Below are 19,590 nucleotides of genomic sequence, written 5' to 3' on the forward strand. Positions count from 1 at the left end.
AGAGAAATATCTAGGGAAGACTTTCTTCAAACTTGGAACTCTTAGGGGGAAAAAAAAAACATCCTGGATCAGATTTCCTTTGCTCAAAGTTCTTGTCCTGGAATCCAAACAGCGCCTCGGCTCAGAGCTGACCCTGCTGCGTGGAGCATAATGGAGGCACTGTTTAAGATATTATATGTGCGAAGGAAAAAAGGACATATGAGAAAAATGCTTGAAAAAATGGATGGGTTTTAAATATGAAAAGTTTGGAGCGGCAAGTGGCACGCCGGCCAGGCACAGCCCGCCGCGGTCACGCGAGGCTTCCCGCTGAGCCCGGCCGCTCTTTCATTTCGCTTCTCCCGTGAGCCCCGCGTCTCAGTGACACTGAAGTCTAAATGACCTCTTTATTTTGATAAAGCCTCAGAGTGGGGTTTCTGAGCCCGCCTGATGTAGAGAAGCAATTCATCCCAACGAGATTAATGGGACCTTAGCCCAAACTTCCCTCCGCATTGGGCTCTTTAGACATAATGCAGTTGCGTACCTCTTCGGCCAGGTCTGCCCCGGGTTTAAGAGGATCCCAGGTAGCAAGAAAGGAAGCTGTTCTAACATGCAGTTAGGTAGCAGGGCTTGGGGTGAATGCATGGTGCTCTGCGTTCCACCCCTCAGCCCCGCGCAGAGTCCCGATCTGAACCTCCTACGCTGACATCTCTCAGGGGGCGGAAGGAGGCTGCTCTCTCTCACGCTCTCCGGCAGAAAAGGATGCAAGCTTGTGTCCACTCCACAAGTCAGCTTCTGCATCCTCTCCTTCCAGAGTTCCACAGGTCGAGGGGTCACTTGGAGGAGTCTCGAGTCTGCTGCCCTGGTCCTGTTCAGTCTTCTGGTGTGACTCTTTGAGTGCTCATCTCCCGTGCTTGGTGATAGATAAGATACAATCCTGTATCTTAAACACTTTTGTTTCCCTCTCCCACCTCAAGAATTGTCCCCTCCCCCAACACCAGATTATTCAACTTAATTGATATTTCACATGTTCATTCACTTAGCAACATTTTGTTGACCGTCTACTACTGTGCCAGACAGTGTTCTGTGGGCCGTGAACACAATCGTCCCTTTCATCCACGGCGTCCCTCTCTGTACTTTGTTACCCGCCATCAACCACAGTCCAAAAAATACTAAATGGAACATAAACACTTCCTAAGTTTCATACTGGGTGCTGTTCTGAGTAGCAGGATGACATCTTATGCAGTCCTGCTGTCCTGCTCAGGACGTGTGTCGTCCGTGTGTCCTGAGTCTCCATGCTGAATGCTCTCCCCGCTCCTTAGCCACTTAGGAGCTCTCTGGGTTATCAGGTGGACCGTCCCAGTATCGCAGCACTTGTGTTCACATCACCTTTATTTTACTTAATAATGGCCCCAAAGCGCAGGGGTCTGGATGCTGGCAATTCAGACGTGCCGAAGGGAAGCCATAAAGTGCTTCCTTTAAGTGAAAAGGTGAAGATTCTCGATTTAATGAGGAAAGAAAAACATGATATGCTGACATTGCTAGATTCGACATTAAGAACGAATCTTGTATCTGTGAAATTGTGAGAGAAGGAAAAAGAAAGCCTCGCTAGCTGGGCTGTTACACTTCAAACCGCAAAAGTTATGACGGCCGCAGTGCAGGGTTAGTGCATGCTGAGTCGGAAAAGGCATGAAATTTGTGAGTGGAAGACGTGAAGAGAAGGTATGTTCTTACTGACGACACTGTGTTGTGCCGGGAACCATTGAGCCTATGTGAGAACGACAGCACGGGGTCCCCTGGAAGCCGTGACACCAAGCCACTTACTGCAAGTGAAGGAGTGGTTACAACAACACATTTTAAGAGGGAAGGAGAGAGACCATTCACATAATTTGCATTATCGCATGTATGATAACTATTCTATTTTATCATTAGTTATTGTGGTTAATCTCTTACCATGCCTAGTTGATAAATGAAACTTCATCATACAGAAGAAAACACAGTATATATTGGGTTTTGTACTATCTGGGGGCTCAGGCATCCACTGGGGGTCTTTGACCAGATCCCCCGTGGTTGGAGGGGGGACTACTGTACAGTGACGGCCAAACATCCTTGCTTGGTGAACCCTCCAGTCAGACAAATGGGAAGCTGCATTGCACACTAGAAGGTGATAAGTGTGACGAGGAAAGATGACAAAGGGAGCAGGTGGCATGGGGGAGGGGGACCTCCCTGAAAGTAAGTGACTTGAGCTGAGACGTGACCTGACCTGTCCGGCGTTGTGAGACTAGGTCTCTCCATAGCACTATACTTTTTTTCCAAAAACCGACCAGATCGCCCTACACTAATCTCGATATCTTTCTGCAAAGTCAATTCCTTTCCATTTAGTTCTTCATCTAGTGGGAATTACTTTATATTGTAAGACAACAAATTAGCCTAAAAGCCTGACTATTTTTTTTTTTTTTGATGTTTGGGTGAGAGATTCTAAAAGGTGACATGAGTGTAGTCTAAAAGCAATTCACCAGGTTTTGCATATTTAGAATCAGGGTATTTGCCAAATCCATGGTCTTAGACGCACACTGACTCAGGACTGCCATTTAAATCAAGAAACTTCACACGCCAACACTTGCCACGATTGGCCTTTTGATCTGAGTCTGGAGTGGGTTTCAGGGAAGGGCAATTCTCTGGGGTCAGAGTGGGAAGAGGGGACAGGTGAATTCATCCTGGAAGAACACACCATCTTTGCGGCCCCCTTGGTGAGCGTGCAATGCTTCCATCCCTGGGTCCTGCATCCACCCAACGAGAGCCCAGCAGTTAAAGAAAAAGAACCATCCATTTCTGGTAGGTAGAACATGGACTCATGTAATAGAATCAGAGGCTTCTTTGCAGACTGGAAGCTACCTCAGACATTATCTAAACCAGACATGCAAATTAGCACAAGCCTGGAGGCCCACAGCATGAAAGAAATCAGATGTGACCGTATAAGAATTTTAATAGAAATTGAAAGTATGACTCATAGCACGAAAACTTCCTTTCTCTAAACTCCTCTAGGATATTGCGTGGGACTGAGAATTATTTTACAAGCAGGCCAAAACTTTTTAAGCTCGGAGATTTTTCAGAGAAATACCAAGAACAATTTTCATCTCCTTGAAATAGTGGTACCTAAATCTTGTCAAGCAGAAAGCTCTTTGTGGTTCTATCAAAGGATGTAAAGATTTTCATGGGAAGGAATTCCATAGTTTCGTTTTAATCCATTCCAAACAGGGAAGCAGCTCATTGTAATAGAAAGAATGCTGGAATGGGATTCAGAACTCCTGGGTTTGCCTCCCGTCTCTGCCAGCTAGGAGCTGCGTGAACTTGGGCACGTGACTTAATGTCTCTGCATCTGGGCCTATCTGTAATAGGAAGATACTTGGGGAAAAAAATAATACCTCTAAAATTTAAGAGTTTAGAAAAGGAAATGGCCTATTTAATCCTCACAGGGTTCTGTTGAGAATAAATGAGCTTATGCATGAGAAAATGCTTCATACACTCCAAAGTGTCCTATGGTATTAAAGCTGTTATTCTTTTCCAGAGTTTAACTCATTGGAGATGAGAAGTTAACCTTTCTTGTGTCAACGAAGTTAATTTTCTAGGGTTCTTTCCATGGTAAAGCAGAAGGACTGAGTAAATATTAAATTAAATGGTCAAAGACTGCATTTTCCTTCCCCAGTGAATCCATCCTGGTCAGTGGAGTACCACTTAGTGCAGAAAGAATGCAGGAGAAAACCCACAATTAAGGACTGTAAGGTAATCTTGTAGTGATGAGGCCCACAGACAGCATGCGAGTGTGGTCGTGTTCCGAGCAGGGGCTGTAGTGTTTGAGAGTAAGGGAGACATATCTTGGAGAGGGTGGAACTTGAATTGGGCTTTGAAATTGTGTTGGATTCTGACACAGTAATCATCTCACTCAATTGCCACTTTCACTTTGGAGTATGCCTGACCCAAGAAAGTGAACTTTATCAAAGAGGCATGTTAACCTTTTTTATTGACCCTATGTTCACAGACGTCTGAGACTAGAGAGTCTCAGCTCAGACTGAGATAGCTCAGATAGGCCCTGGTCAGTATTTCTGGCCATAGCATTTCTTCCTCAATGACTTTATCTTCCCCCAGAAGAAATGAGTTCTTTATTATATTAGACAGACACTTCTCTGAAGAGAGCGAGTTTTTGCATCTATAAAAAGGACTTGGGAAAAGTTTTCACATTAAAATAGCAAATGATGCTGGCTATGCCTTTACTTTTCTTGAGAAGATGCCCACACCTCTGCATCTCTGTCTGGCAAAAGAGCAGCTTCTCTCTCTCTGGGTAGAGAGCTAGCGAGATGGATGGATTGAGGGAGAGCATTTCATTTATGAGCGTAAGGCTGAACCATCTTCTCTTAAATACTTTCCAGCTACTACTGCCCTCACACAGCCTCCCTGTAGAATTTCTAAACCAGTGCATTTAGCAAAACAAATGCACTTGGAATACTCCGCGTTGAGAAGGACACCCGTGGGCCATCTGGAGGACTTGTGGCCCTGGCCTTTTCTTTCCAAAGCACTTTGGGACTCCACTCCTCCAAAAAGCCAACAGGGGTCACTTCTAGTTTGTATTATAAACCAAGACCACATGGCAGTGGAAGTGGAATTACATCACCCAAGGGCAATTTCATTTTGAGTCTTAGCTTTACTATCTGGAATGGGATGAAATATCTAAGTCAAAGCGAAACTTGGTAGAGATGGTAATAGTAACAGTCAATGATTTGGAGATGAATTGGAATGCAAAGCCCAATGGCCCACTTAGTGAGTGTGAAATGCCACTGAGACGTGTGCATAACTGTGATGCAGCTCCAGCCCCTGAGCACACTCGGTCCGGTCCGGAAGGTCCCTCCTTGGCGGTGGTGGGAGGAGCGCTTGTCTGGCTGAGTCTAGTGGGAAGGGTGCTCTGGAGGTCAGGTTGCTCCCAAGTACCTTTCCCACAGCCTGTCGTGTTCCTGATTTCACCAGGGAGCATCTAAGGCAGCTTTAATAAACATAAAGACAAAAGACATGCTCAGGGAGGGCAGGAAGGTCAATAGGGAACTTCTAAGCATCCAGGAACAAGACCTGGGGCCTGGCGTCTGTTAGCACAGGGACAAGAAAGGCCCACTCTGTGGCGGCAGAAAGGGTGCTAATGAAGAGCAACAAAGGCACATTCTGTGCTGTTAAGTATTCGAATAAAGCACTCACTGGTGGGGGTGGTGTAGGCGGAAAAGATTTTAGAAGCCACGGAAGGAGCTTATTCTAAGAACACAGAGGCTCAGCTCCCTCTTCCTCCTCTACTCGTCCACCTACCAGGGGTACATATGAACGAGGAGGAGGGGTGGTGGGGGTGGCTGGAGCACCCTGGCATGTGTCTTTAAAATGGCCCCAGGTATTCTGATACCTTTCTTCCTCTTCCATGAGGACCATGGAGCAATGAAGCTTATAGAGGCCTGGGATTGTTTACCTGATGTAATGTGAGCGGAATTTCACAACTAGACTTATTGGACTAGTATCCATCTCTGCCTCCTTTTATTATTTTATTTTATAAACATTTTATTTATTAATTTTAGACAAGAGGGGCAGGGAGAGAGAAAAAGAGGGAGAGAAACATCAATGTGTGGTTGCCTCTCATGCGCCCCCGACTGGGGACCTGACCTGGCTCACAACCCAGGCATGTGCCCTGACTGGGAATAGAACTGGCAACTCTTTGGTTTGTAGGCTGGCACTCAATCCACTGAGCCACACCAGCCAGGGCCCTCTCCCTCTTGCTTTAAAAATTAGGTTCATTGCAATCCTTATTGAGAGCATTACTCAATAGACCCATTCCTTTTTCTAAATATGTTTTTCCTTTATTCTTTAAAATGTGATATTAAATGCAAAAGGATAAACAATATTATGTAAATTGTAAAGCATGCTAATAAAAATAACATCTGTGAAATCACCTCATATGCTTCGTGAAGTGCAAGCACTGAGCACTGAGTCAAGTTCCTGAGTGTTTGGACCATAGCAGGAATCTATTAATCTGATCATATCGTCGTAACGACTAGGTGACATCAGCCTCCTGGAAGCAACGGGCCTTTCCACGGGTGGCGGATGGAACCGGGAGAGGCAGCTGTGGGCCTTGTCACTGCCGGGGGTGGGGAGCTTTGGGGGCTGCAGTAGAGACTCCGTTCTGCTTCATACTAGCTTCCTGGTTGGGCTTACCCTGTCTGAGCCCCAGTTTCCTCGTATGTGAGATAGGAATGACAACAGCAGCAACGAAATAAGGCTGTCGTGAAGTATAAATGTGGAGTGAATAGAAAAGTTCTCGCACCTACTACGCACTTGATACATGTCAGCTGTGGTGGCTCTGGGGGCGGGTGAGAGCAGCGGTAAGGACAGGAAGGCTCGAGGGAGCAGAAGGTACATTCTTCCTGAGTCACTTTTCCTCGGCTTGACTCTGTCCTCGGCCTCTTCTCACCCTGGCGCCCACAGCGAGGGGGCCCAGACCCGGGGGGTGTCCTAGGGGAGTTGAAGCTGGTAGAGAATGGGCCGAAGGGCACAGTGGAGCTACCATCTTATGCCTGAATTCCGCTCCTGGTGCGCTCTCCCCGCTGCTATGGATGGGGCCGATCGCAGCTTGGCAGAAATCGCCTGGGAGTCAAACGAAGGGGACACTCACGGCAAGGTAGGGAAAAAGACAAGTGCCCTCTGCAGTGGACAACGCCAAAACATCACCCTTGTGTTTAGAAACATCCTGAAGGGTTAGTTTTACAGAAAACTTCTGGGGAGCAGCTTAAGGTATGTTATCTAAGTTTTCACCCATCCATCCCAGGGCCTCGTCTAAATTTCCACCTTTAAGATGCTTGCAGCCTTGAAAGACAAAAGACCATTGGGATAGACTTTGCTGGCTGCTAAACTGTAAACACAGTAGGTCCAAGCAAAGCTCCCGAGGAAGGGGCAGTTGAGACCCCACTGAGGAGCGGTGAGCTGAACCGGCCTGGGGGCGAGGGTGGCTTCCCAGGACAAGGGTGAGGCGTGTGTGCTGGGGGCGGGTAGGAGAGGAAGGGCGTGCGAGGCAAAGGGGGCACAGGGGCCCATTCGACGTTCCGCTTGAAAACAGACCAGGCAGGAGTCAGTTCACAGCCGAAGGACACATTTTTCTGTCAGATCCTAAGTGGGCAGAACGGTCCTTCTGGGCAGAGCTGCCACATCTCCGAACCCGAAGTGATCCAGACTGCTCCCAGCCTCATGCCTCTGGCGGCCCTGCCTGGCGGAGGCTGGGTGGCCTTCAAACCCACACGCCAGGAAGGACGGTCTTGCCTCTCTGTCCCTCACTCTGCACAGTCAGCACAGTCAGCTGGTCTGAGCGACTGCAGGAGGCAGGAGAGAGGAGTGTCCGCTCGGAACTCTAGGCGGTCACCTTGGCCGTGCCCCTCAGCCCCGCACGGCCCCGGGGGCCCTGAGGCTGACCTGCACGGCCCTCTGAGCTCTCTCTTGCAGCGATATGTATGGCGGTATACAGTTTTAAAAATATTTTATTTATTTGTTTTTAAAGAGAGGGGAAGGGAGAGAGAAAGAGAGGGTGAGAAACATCAGTGTGAGAAGGAAACATCGATCAGTAGCTTCTCACATGCACCCCAACCAGGGATTGAACCTGCAACCTGGGTATGTGCCCTGATCGGGAGTCGAACTGGTGACCCCTCACTTTGAAGTCTGACGCCCAACCAACTGAGCTATGCTAGCCAGGGCTCTTTAAAATAATGAATTAAACACAGAAGCTGAGGGGAATGACCATTAGAAGATATGTGTGTGTATTTTACATATATTATATAAATATATATATAAAATATATATAATATATATATAGTAAATCCTCCAAGGAATAAAATGTACACAACTTGAATTATTCTTGAGATGAAAGAACACCCTAAAATAAGGGAATTCAGGACTTACCTGAAACTAAAGACAAAAAGAAATGCCCCAACAAAATCCCTCTCCACTGCAACAGTGTAACACTGAAAGTTGTTTGCCTTATTATCCTGGAACAAGTTTACACTTGTCTTAGGAAACAGGCTAAGTGTTTCCAATAATTTAGAGAAAGCATGTCCTCGTCGCTGTGTAACCCACATGTGTGATAACAGCACACGCAGCACACCCACAGGAAAAAAAAATAACAGTTCTTTTACTTAGAGAAAGGAAGGATAATGGTTACTTAGAAAGTGTCCCAGACAAGCTGTCAAATTGAATTCAGAGAGCTGGAGTCTGACTCCGGGACAGGGCTGGCTGGCTGAATTCCCCAGGGACTGGGGTTTCCTGCCCGCTACAGTTTAGAGACAACGATTCTTTGTTTCCAGCCAGTGCACGCTCTTTCTCTCTCTCTCCCTCTCTCCCTCTCTCTCTCTCTCTCTCTCTCTCCCTCTCTCTCCTTCTCTCCCCCTCTCTCTCTCTCTCCTTCTCTCCCCCTCTCTCTCTGTCTCTCTCTTTCTATCTCTCTCTGGTGGAAAAGAGCTCACACAAAAACATGCTGGTCTCCAAAGAGGGTCAGATCGAAAGCAGACAAAACATTAACTCTGGAATTTCAAAGGAAAACAATTTTTAAAAAACCAAGAGAGCAAGCTACTGTCTGTTCTGTAATAATAAATCTTGCCTTTGGGCCCCAGAAACAGCACACACACTCACACACACATTCGACAACCGTCCCTCCTTTTGCTAAAAATGGATTAGAGGTATTTCATCATAAAGGAAAAACATATAATGACAAAGTTCTTAACAGGCCCTCCTGTGAGTCCTCCATACCCTCAAGTTTAAGTGCATGTTAGTTGACATAGACAGAGCCTGTGGAGCCACAGAACCTGCTGCATAAGAGATGTTATTTACTCCCTAAAAATAACAGGAGATTACCTCACAGCATTACAGGCCTTTTCCTACGCCACACGTGTGCCAGACCACCCCCCACACGCTCCCCCAGCCGGGGCAACGGCTCTCGGCCCACGCCCACGCCGAACACCTGGACACTCTGTTCCCCTCCCTCCCACTCGGGATGCCACCAAAGCCCACCCTCCCCCAGATGCTGGACCTGAAAACACGCCGCCCTCCTTCACCGCGCCATACGTACAGCACCTCGGCTTCAGGTGTCGATGTTCTGTGCTCATCCACATTTTCCCCCATCAAAACAAAACTTAGGGCATCTTTTAAGTTATAGACAATTTCACAGCTGTTGAAAAGCAGGGAAGAAATCCTACCTAACCCTGCAGGGCCCTCCATCCCGCCAATCTTATTTCAGCTCGACCCCCACCCGCTCCCCCTCCTTGGCCCTGGTTAGCTTGAAGCAAACCCCTGGCTCCGGGCTCCTTTGCTGAGCTTCCCGTCTCACAGGGAGACATCCAGCTGGGCCTTTCAGTTTCGCATGGGCCACGTGTTGCATGGAGGTCTTGGTGCCCCCACAGGGCAATTTCAGCCCCCCCCAGGAACTTGCCTGGGGGGTCCCTTCCCCCAAACCCAGCGTGAACAGGAGCTGTCTCCTGTCACAGCCCCCGCAGTGCATGGCAGACCCAAGCACCGCGACTGATGTCATCCTTGGTGTCTAACACTATCTCTTCCTGCCCAGCACCACCCTGCGGCATATTTCTAGAAGCCTCCCACCCACCGCTAACTCCACCACTAACATTAAATCAGAAAGGCCACTCCACAGGGGATGTGAGCTCCGGGAGACATGGCAGGGTTTGATGACACGTCACTCACACTCCAACGCCCAGTGTGCACCCCGGCGCATCTCTGCCTCTGAGCCCCTCAGGCAGGTGCTGCCCGTGCACCGCAGTTCCTGGCTCGGGCGTGTGCCCCACGCACAGCAGTTCCTTACTGAGTGAAGAGATGAGTGAACGCGGCGGAGGGGGCACGAGTCACAGACGTCAGGTCCACTCCTGACTGAGGCACTGAGTGGCTGCAGGCTCTGCCCCTTGCCCTTCACTGCCTGTGTGGCCCAGGCTGGACCCACAGCTTCTCTGGCCTCGTGTCTCTTCAGCCACGTGAAAGGTTTGGAGTGCACGTTCGACTTTAGCATCGAATGATTTTTGGTCTCTTCATCACTCTCAGGGAACTTCTTATGCATGCATGGTTCCATTTCGTGATACACAGACTCATATTATTTGTCAATACTTCTACATGCGTGTCTCCCTAATAAGACTTGAAGCGACTTGGCAATCCCACCTATGGTATTCCCACGTCACAGGATGGGGTGTGGTGTCCTTCATGGTCCTGGGCGCAGTGCTAGCATGCGGTAAACCCTTCCTAAAAAACAGTTGGCTTATTTTGCAATAATAATATAATTACTGTCACACCCCATGAAGCTAACGTTGAGCACGGAATGGTGTGTCGGACACTGTGCAAGGCGATGCGTGGGCACATTCTCATGTCTGAGGGGTCATTAAAATTATCCTCATTTTCTATGTGAGAAAATTGAGGCAGAAAAAAGTTAGTGGCTCATCCGAGGTCACACAGTCTGTTTGCACTCAAAGCCTCAGAGTTTAACCACTATGTTATAATGCTGAAATGAGATTAATACCTGCCCTAGGTCAGTGGACAGCATGCACTGAAGAAGGGGTGAGATGCTGGCAGGTGCTTGGATTGAATACACCGAGATGTGAGAAGAAGGAGGGAGAAAAGAACCTGAGAGACCCACATTTGAACCCTGCTCTGCTCCAAAACCTGGGGGGATGTCAAATGCACCCTGCCATCCATCTGTGTCCTGTCTGCTTTATCTACAGAAGGGGGTCCTAACAGCACCAGCCCTGCCGTCCCTGGTGATGGCGGGGGGCACAGATGAGGCCACGGACGTGCGGTGCTTGGCAAACAGTGAGGAGCCACAATGGGCCGCCACCACCTGGAGCCTCGGGAGAGACACCGGGCTCTGGTTGGCACAGTCTCCGGTGCCTGCCAGGCGTGTTACCATAAGGGACACATTTCAGAGTTTCTCTGCTCTCTTTCCTGTGCTTGGCATGTAAGCAGACAGACTTTTTATCCATTAGCCAAGGCAACCACTGGAGATGGCTGTTCCGCAGGCAGGCAGACAAGGGACCGAGGAGGGGAAGCGGTTTTGCATTCAGCGGCAGGTCCTGAGTGGCTTCCCAGGCTGGGGCTGGAAGCTCAGGGCTATGCGGGCTATGGTGGGTTTATGAGTTCCAGGAGTTAATAAACAGGGAGCTCAATATCCTCTGACTTTTGGAGAGTCAGAGGTATTTAAACAGATCCAGCATGACCCTGAGGAAATGAGGGTTTACATGTGCAAAGCTCTCCGAAGGGGAGAGATCTGCTGGTCCTTGCATGTGGGTTGTCCAGCTGAGGACATGGGCAGGGCCCGGGGCAGGGCTCACCAGGAAAACACGGGGGAGCTCTGGGCTGCACCCGGGTGCCCCAGCATGGAGGGTAGAGAGACGGGGTTTGGGGGTCAGTGGTCCTGGCTCCAGGACTGTGTGTACTTGGAAAGGCCACGTGCCTTCTAGGGCCCCGGCGTCCTCCTTGTAGATTCAAGTTACCACAAACCTACTTTTTATTTTTAATTTTTTAATCTTCATCCTTTGCTCTGCCTATACCATTATTTGTATACCAATAGGTCCTGCTCTTCCTCTTCTAGGTTGACTTGAGGCCATGAAAGGTCAAGACCCACTGCCCAGCGCATCTCCAACGAAACCTGGGCAGTTCTGAGACGGGTCTCACTTTTCCTCTCTCTACTGCACATCTGTGTTGTGTGGCAGGGCTTCTGAATGTTGGCTGTGAACTGCCAGAGGAACCCGGAGAGGGTGCAACCTTCTCACTGCCCCCCTGTCCCTGGTAGAGATCCTGAATTCACTGGTCCTGCTGGGGGTCTGGGCATCAGTATTGTATTTTTGTATTCTTATTGTAAAACATACATAGTATTTACCATTCCGACCATTTTTCAGTGAGTGCCAGTGGCATGGAGTGGATTCGCGTTGTGCATCCAGAACAATCAGAGCTTTTCATCTTTCCAGACTAGAACTCTGCCCTGTTAAACAATAACTCCCATTCCTCCCCGGCCCCCAGATGTGGGACCTGCCATCCCACTGTCTGTTTGCCTGCGCAAGGTGCCTCACGTGAATGGAGTGACGCAGTGTTGGTCCTGCGGCATCAGTACGTTTAAAAAGCTCACCAGGTGCTTCCTGCGCAGTTGGGTCAGGCAGCAGTGCCACGTAGGGGGAGCGTATGAATGAATTCATCTTTGGGGAAAGAGAACAGCATAGGGATGTAGGAGGGGAGGGCCGCAGGAAAACGGTGGGGATGAAGAAAACTAACAGGAAAACATTCAAATCTCTGCCCAAACCATACACTTAGGCCAAGTCTCGTTTCCATGAAAGTCAGCCGGAGGCAGAAGGGCTGTGTCTGTTGGGGAGACCACCTGCAGCCCAGGACCCTGAACCCACAGCCCGGGCGTGAGCCCTTGCTCTGCCGTGGACAGCGCCCAGCCTGCGAAATGGAGACGATCGTTTCTACCTCTCAGGGAGGCTGCCGGGCTCAAAAGCAGAGGCATGGCCTGGGAACGTGCCCAAAGCATCACCGACATCTACGCAGACGGCAGGCAGCCGTGGCCGCTGTCGCAAATGGGCAATAATGCTTCCATCCCATATTCCTTAAGGGCATTGGCCTTGATAACTAACAGTAGAGAGATCATAACTGTTCCAGTTGGGTCCCGTCTATGACCATAGAATATTTCATTAAGGGACTTAAAGACCGTTATAAATTAATTTCTAAAAACAAGTCTTACTTCCTGGGCACAAATAACCCTTAGAGGGAGCAGCCATTTATTTCCAGGAGACGAGCTAGAAGGACGACTACGCCACGGCAACGTCAAAGGCACTCTGATTTGACATGTGTGGTGAAGGAGCGTTCACAGACATCACGTCCTCAACTCCTTTCCTTTGTGCTCGACGCCAGCACCTGCCCTGTGTGAAGTGTGCGTGGCGTGCACACACGCACAAAAACGCTGGCGCTTTAGATGAACTCTGGGTTTGTTTGGGGCTCTGTGAGTGTCTTCATCTGAACAAGATGGAGCCAGGGTGTGTGATGGGTCCTCTTTATGTTTTCCATTTAATATTTTAAGAACTAAAGGTAGGGATTAGAGAAAAGCCGAAGAAGAGAGCGAGGTGGGGAGGCCGGAGAAGCTGGGCTAGCTTTGTCTTGCTAATGCACTTTGTTTTGTGGCTGCTGGCTGCTCAGGCAGATTCAGACCGTCTCACAAGGGGGAGGCTGCGGAGCAGCGAGACAGCTCGAGTGGAAAGCGTTACTGGGGACAAAGGACGCACCTGCAAAGCGCAGCCGTAATCGTCTCTGGAGGCCAGGGCCAATGTTGGGAGATAAATGCCCGGCACCACCTGAATGAGATCCTGGCAGCAGGCGTTTGCCTGGGTACCACCGTTAATTCATTTCAGAAGAGGGCTGCTGCCCGGCTGGAGCGAGCTGCTCCCGCGATGCCTGAATGAACCCGGTGGCCTCGCAAATGGACTCGCTGTGCACAAAAAGACCAAGGGGAGGAAATGCAATGTGGCAGGTAGAGGAGAGGGCGGAAAGCTGACACCCCTGGAGGAGTGATATGTGTTGGTTATTAATACAGTTCAACTCGAACAAACTAGCTTCTAGATGGAAATCTCTATTTTAAACCCAGTATCAAAAATTCTCTCCTTGGCTCTGCCCCAGAGTCTCATTAGTTAATACTGACATTGTCAGCCAGCCTCAGCCTGCGGAGCTGGAGGAACATTCAAGGATCTTACCCCTCCCTCCCTCCCTTCCTCCCTCCCTCCCTCCCTTCCTTCCTTCTTTCCTCCCTTCCTCCCTTCCTTCCTTCCTCCCTTCCTTCCTTCCTTCCTTCCTTCCTCTCTCCCTCCCTTCTCCCTTTCCCTTCTTCCTTGTCCCTCTAGGCCTTTCTTCCTGTCTCTCTCTTCCATCCAAGGAGTGGGCTCCCACCTGGAATGAAACAAAGTTCCATAACTGCACCAGACTGAAGGAGAGTGACCCTGAATGAAGGCAGAGCTCTGACTCTGTGGCTCCCAAGTCATCACCCTGGAAGCCACAGACTCGAGTCTGGGCTCCACTCGAACGGATGTAGCTCGGCCCCTTCATTTGGTAGGACACTGGGGCTCAGGGGACGAAGCGGTTTCCCCAAAGGAAGCTGAGAGTGCCCCGACAGCCAATCGTGTGAGTTACTCTAATGCATTTTCTCTCTTACAGACACTTGCAACCTGATGTTGAGTAGGCCATCGAGTAAAATGTGGCTTGGGACTGTAGAATGAGTCAATATAATTTAGTTTGCATGGAAAAATTCAATCAATTTGATTGGGAAAGGAAAACAGTAGCATAAATAGGACTGGCCCAGGGTGGGGTAAGGGAGTAGGAAGCAAATGAAAACCACAAAAGTTTACAATCCGATTCATCACATTGTAGATTTTCTCCACTACCTTTTTGGTCATCGTTTGATTATAAATTATTAACAGGAACCACAAAGTCCTATGTGATTGAAGGTGTGACCTTGACCAAGACACTCGGGTTGTTTGTATCTCTGTTTCCTCCATAATCCACGAGGGACTTTTTTAATCCTTACCCAAGGATATATTTATTGATTTTGGCGAGAGGGAGGAAGGAGGGACGAAGGAAGAAGGACAGAGAGAAACGCTGATCGGCTGCCTCCCAAACGTGCCCTGGCGGGGCCTGAACCCACACTCCGGTACGTTCCTGGTTGTGAATCAAACCTGTGGACTTGCGGTGTGTGGGATGATGCTCCCACCAATGGAGCCACTGCCTGGGGCACCCACGAAGATTTTGAATCAAATGTTCTTGAAATTTCCTCCATTAGAAGGGTCTTACATTCTCTGAAATTTTAATGCTGTGCTACTCGAAATGCAGCCAATATGAAAAAGTCTGCCTTCATTCTACATTATAGCAGGTGTGCGTTAAAGAAAAGGTAGGGAAGGAGAGAGACCCAAGGCAGAGAGAAAGCTTGCCATACTCCTATTCCCTCCTCCAAGGAATACTCCTTTTCCCTTGGGTAGATTTTTCTTATTCACATTTTTTCTTCCTTTTGCCATTGCATTTACTCAATGCCTATACTCTGACACAGTATCTGGAGCCACAAACCTTTACAATATTGTTTCATAAATAAAGATGTTGAAAAATGCTACTGCGATGCTTGCTAAAATGGCCACCGGCAAAAGTGTTCACTGCAACCGTTTTCTTTCTCTCTCCGCTGAACCAAACCACCTGGACCAAATCCTCAAATCACCACTTTGCAATGGCTAAAAGTTGTTTAAATTTTGTTTGGAATGCAGCGTTGCAAGAATCCCTGAAAATCTTTACTTCATTATCTTCAACAGAGAAAACACAATTTTCAGCTTTGACAGGGAGTGATATCCATTTCATTCTAAGACCGACGCATTTTCTCTCATGGACTAACAACTTCCCATCATGTCTTTATGCCACTATTATTATACAAGATGTTTCAAAACCTTGCTTTTTGTTTTCAACCAGCGGCACAAGCTGGATAAGTGTTGGCATCTTATCTCTGATGCCCGAAAACGCTGTCTATGTGGAACGAGGGGTTGGCGCACAGACCGGAGCCGCCCCACACCCAGTACCACGGTGCCGGGCCGGTACTGAGTGAAATTCTAGGTGCGCGAGGGAACGGACTTACCTTCTTTGACACTCAGCCGTGGGGACTGGTCTGCGTGGGAGGTTGTGTTGTAGGCCAGCAGTGAACCTGTAAGGCAAAGCGAAAGCAGGTTACAACCAGGACACGCCCCTGATGTGGAGAGCAGGAGGTGCAGTGAGGCGGGAGGGGAGGGGAAGAGGGACATAATCCATTCTGGGGACCGTGATAGCTTCCTGGAGTTAGGGCCAGAGTGGGCAGCACAGAATGTCGGTGGGTGGGATGCCCCCAAGCTCCCCAGCAGCCATGTATGGTCCCCGGGTCCACACCACCTCACAGCAGGAACACCGGACGGGAGCACCCCAGGGCCTCTCCTGGTTCCACCACTAGCACCCCGTAAGCAGATCCCAGGTGTAGACCTACGTCTGTCCGTCCCCACAATGAAGTGGTTGCACTGCAGCAGCGGCTGGCCGATCTGAGGCCAGAGAGGACTTATGTCAGGCCTTGCAGGGCTGAAACACAGTCGTTGCGGCGTCCTTCTCTGTTTCGGTTTGTACAGGGGCCAGAGCCGGCCAGAGCTGGCCTGCAGCGTGCAGCCCGCCAGGCCCGGAGGGGAAGATGGGCAGTCCTTCCTGCTGCGATAGCCTCTGGGCTCACCGGCAGGCCCTCTGTCTGACAGGCGATGGGGCGCTTGGAGAGTGGCTGTGGTGGGTGGGGTGGGGGTGGCAGCTGTCTGACAGTCAAGTCACTTTGCCTCCTTTGGCAGATGTCTGGGAGAAGGCAACTGAACGTGAGGCACGACACATCGAATTTCCTGCCATCCTTGACTTCTGATATGCTGTACAATCTTTTAAAGTTAAACTGTCATGCGTGCCTCGTCTGTATTGGGCTCTAGTGCAGGCATTTTAAAAGCATTGTAGGGGGTTTTTTTGTCGTTGTATAAAAAACATTCTCCGTTCTTTCCTAAAACTAGTCTTATTCCTTAGATTCAAGCAAATTCAAGAGTTTTATTTTGTGAGCTTTTCTTTTCTCCGATTTCCCCAGGGAACCTCTAATGTGCTATGAAGACCTGGGCTGGGGCCTGCGTGTAGCAAGGACGCGACGAGCTCTGCACGGGTGCTGGAGGCTGAACAAGTCTCTGAGAGTGATCCCTTTCCCTGCTTACTGTGGGCGAGTGGGCCGGCTCGGGTGCCAGGGCTTGGCGCAGGGAGCGGGCTGGCAGACACTCCTATTTTTAGTCTCCAGGCGAGGAAGGGAGGTGGGAGTGGAGCTGCGGCCTCACCCAGCCGTGGGCGTTTGGTTGCCTCCCAGCAAAAGTGTGCCCCGCCCAGCCAGACTCGGAGAGAGGGAGTGTTATAAAAACCATCCAACTGCCTAGAACCTCGGACTTCTGGCCTGGGCAGCTTGTTTCTAGCTCTGAAATAGTTCCAGACAAAAAGGAGGAGTGGGAGGCGCGTGATGATACTGAACTCACGAGATGCCAAAGTGTGGACACGCAGGTACCGTTTTAGAAATGAGACAGTCACGGGCACGTGCCATCCAGGAACCAAATGTGTTTGGTTGGTCCATTCTACAAATACTAAGGACCCAGGGAGGCTGGGACCACCTCATCTTAATGTAGGTGTTATGCAAATCAGAGTTTAAAATTAGACTCGCCACTTCGTCCACAGCCTTGTGACATCCATCAATTTGCCTAGTCCGCTAAACCAGAGGCTCCTCATGTATATAAAATGGACAAATCATCACACCTAGTGTGGTGTTGTGAGGACAGCATAAAATGCCACATATAAATTGCTTAGAAAGACCGTGGCTCATAATAAGTGTTCACTAAATGCTAGCTATTATCATTATTATTTTTATATCCCTTCTCCCACCATTACATACAATAAGCCCATTATAAGAGAGCTTGCTGAACATTATAGTCTTGTCCTCTGGAATTACAGTTACGAATGGGTTCTCCTGCAGTAAGAAATAATGCTCCACGACTGGAGGGGGGTTAAGAAATGGAACCAAACGTTCCAAGGGAATAGAAAAGTCTCAGGAGTAAGACCAGGAATGTCTGTCTCTCTGTCCCCGACATTCTCTCCCTCAGGCTACAACCTCACGGCTGGAGCAAATAAAGAAAAATGATGGTCTCGGAGGAGCGAACTGCCGAATCATTAGGGCAGATTTAGCTAAGAGCACGAAGCTTAGGTAAACCACATTTATTAAATTTTCCCCGTGGTGAAGTTCTTCTCCGGGCACACGTGAGTTCCACAGGAAACTCCCAGAAAGCCAAGAGAAAGGGTCGCCTGACCTCTGCAAAGCTCGCATGAAATACATATTTCATGGTAACCTAGGAAAAGGATTTTGCCCCGAAGACTGTTCTCGGTTCAAGTTTCACTCCTAGAAGGAGAGGCTGCCTTCCCTGGGGAGGGGCTGGTCACGGGCATCCGCCCTCCCTCCCAAGGGACCAACATTCCCTTCGGTCCTCTGCTCCTCATTAAGTTCCTCATGCTACCCAGGGTGGCAGGGCGCGCCCTGTGCTTAAGGGAACATGCTAGGCTGTTAGACGGTCCTCGCTGGGTCCTCCTGGGAACCTGGTCCCCTCGGGCTCTGGCTTTGGATTTCTTGCTCCTGCTTTGAGGCTCCTTCTGCATGAGGCTGGTGTGCCACTGAACTCCGGGTCTTTCCCGACACGGCCACCTCAGAGTCGACAGGACGAGAGGAGGAGGGTGACAACTCCTGGACGGCTCCCTGTGGCAGATGCTTTACATCTGCCTCTCACTTAGCCTTACGTGACCCCTGCAAATCCAGTATTCCCGTTTCAGGGAAGTCAAGTGCTTTCCCCAGGTTCACACAGCCAGGAAGCCCAGGGGGCAGGAGGCCCATTCCAGTCCAGCAGACCTGCAGCCTGCAGGCTGAATCTCAGAAACCGACGACACCCACCTATGATGTTGCAAGCCATCGCCCCTTGCCATCCTACCTTTCAGGAGCATGGGGCGATGATGGAGGAGGGAGGCATCTAGTCTATTCCTTGACCTGGGGGTATTTAAACATGTGGGTGGATTCACTTTGTGATAATTCCTTGAGTTGCACATTTATGAGTTTTGCACTTCTCTGTATGTTACACTTCAATTGAAACATTTGTTTACTTTCGTCTTTGTGTATATGCTAGCGTGCATATATATAGGCATATGTGTATTTCTGTCTGGGGTCCTGAATAGCAGGCAGTGGCAGCTGTTGAGAATGCAATGGCCTTCCCAATGTGAAAACATAAGGAAAGATACGCCTCCGTTTCGGAGTCCATCCACCGCTGGAGATAGCGTTTGGGATCTGAAAGGTGGGAGTGAGTGGAGTAAAGCGTTGCAGGTGTGGGGCCGAGCCCGACAACTGGGCTTTCTTCAGTGCTGCGCTGCCCCCACCTAACCGGCTCTCCACTCGAGGCACCGGGAGCAGGGCAGACAAGGGGTGTCCCAGTGCCAAAGCCTTTGTCTCCCGTCTCACGGAGAATTCTCATTCTTGTCAGCTCATTGAATCTGGGTGTCCCTCTTCTCTGCACTGTGTCAATGGCTTGGGTGGGGAGGGTGGAGGGAGGAGGGAGGTAAGGCCTGGCTGACAACTGGGTCCAGGGAGACCTGGCTTTTTGTCTGCTGGGATCCTGTTCTCTGTCCCCGGTCAGAGCCAGGCCTGGAAGGGGTAATACTTCACCAGCCTACCGACTGGACCCATCACCTTTGCCTGGCCCTCGGAGGCTGCCGGTGGGAATACCACAAGAGGCAAAATGTGTTTTCCATTAAGTTTAAATTAAACATGAGACTCAAGATAGATACCTTCTCTGTGGCCTCCCTGTCACACAACATATTTCACCCTCCCTGGGCCGCCACTATTTCAGAACACAGTTTCTTAGCAGTTCTCACAGGCCAGACCCCATTATCCGTATAGAACCCGACTTCTTGTCAAATGAAAAG

At 49.6% G+C, this 19,590-nt stretch overlaps 1 protein-coding gene across 4 annotated transcripts in view; it reads right to left on the reverse strand.

Moving 5' to 3' along the window:
* The window catches only part of FLI1 (Fli-1 proto-oncogene, ETS transcription factor), a 123,990-nt gene that overhangs the window by 14,211 nt on the left and 90,189 nt on the right, over nt 1–19,590 (reverse strand). For all 4 annotated transcript variants that reach the window (XM_045860263.1, XM_045860267.1, XM_045860264.1 and 1 more), the window contains one exon: nt 15,686–15,751. In XM_045860263.1, the coding sequence (XP_045716219.1) occupies nt 15,686–15,751 (66 nt within the window). The remainder of the gene's footprint in view (nt 1–15,685; nt 15,752–19,590) is intronic.

The sequence above is a fragment of the Phyllostomus hastatus genome, unplaced genomic scaffold, assembly GCF_019186645.2.
Source record: "Phyllostomus hastatus isolate PE091 unplaced genomic scaffold, TTU_PhHast_1.1 phas_scaffold_193, whole genome shotgun sequence".
Classification (NCBI taxonomy): Eukaryota; Metazoa; Chordata; class Mammalia; order Chiroptera; family Phyllostomidae; genus Phyllostomus; species Phyllostomus hastatus.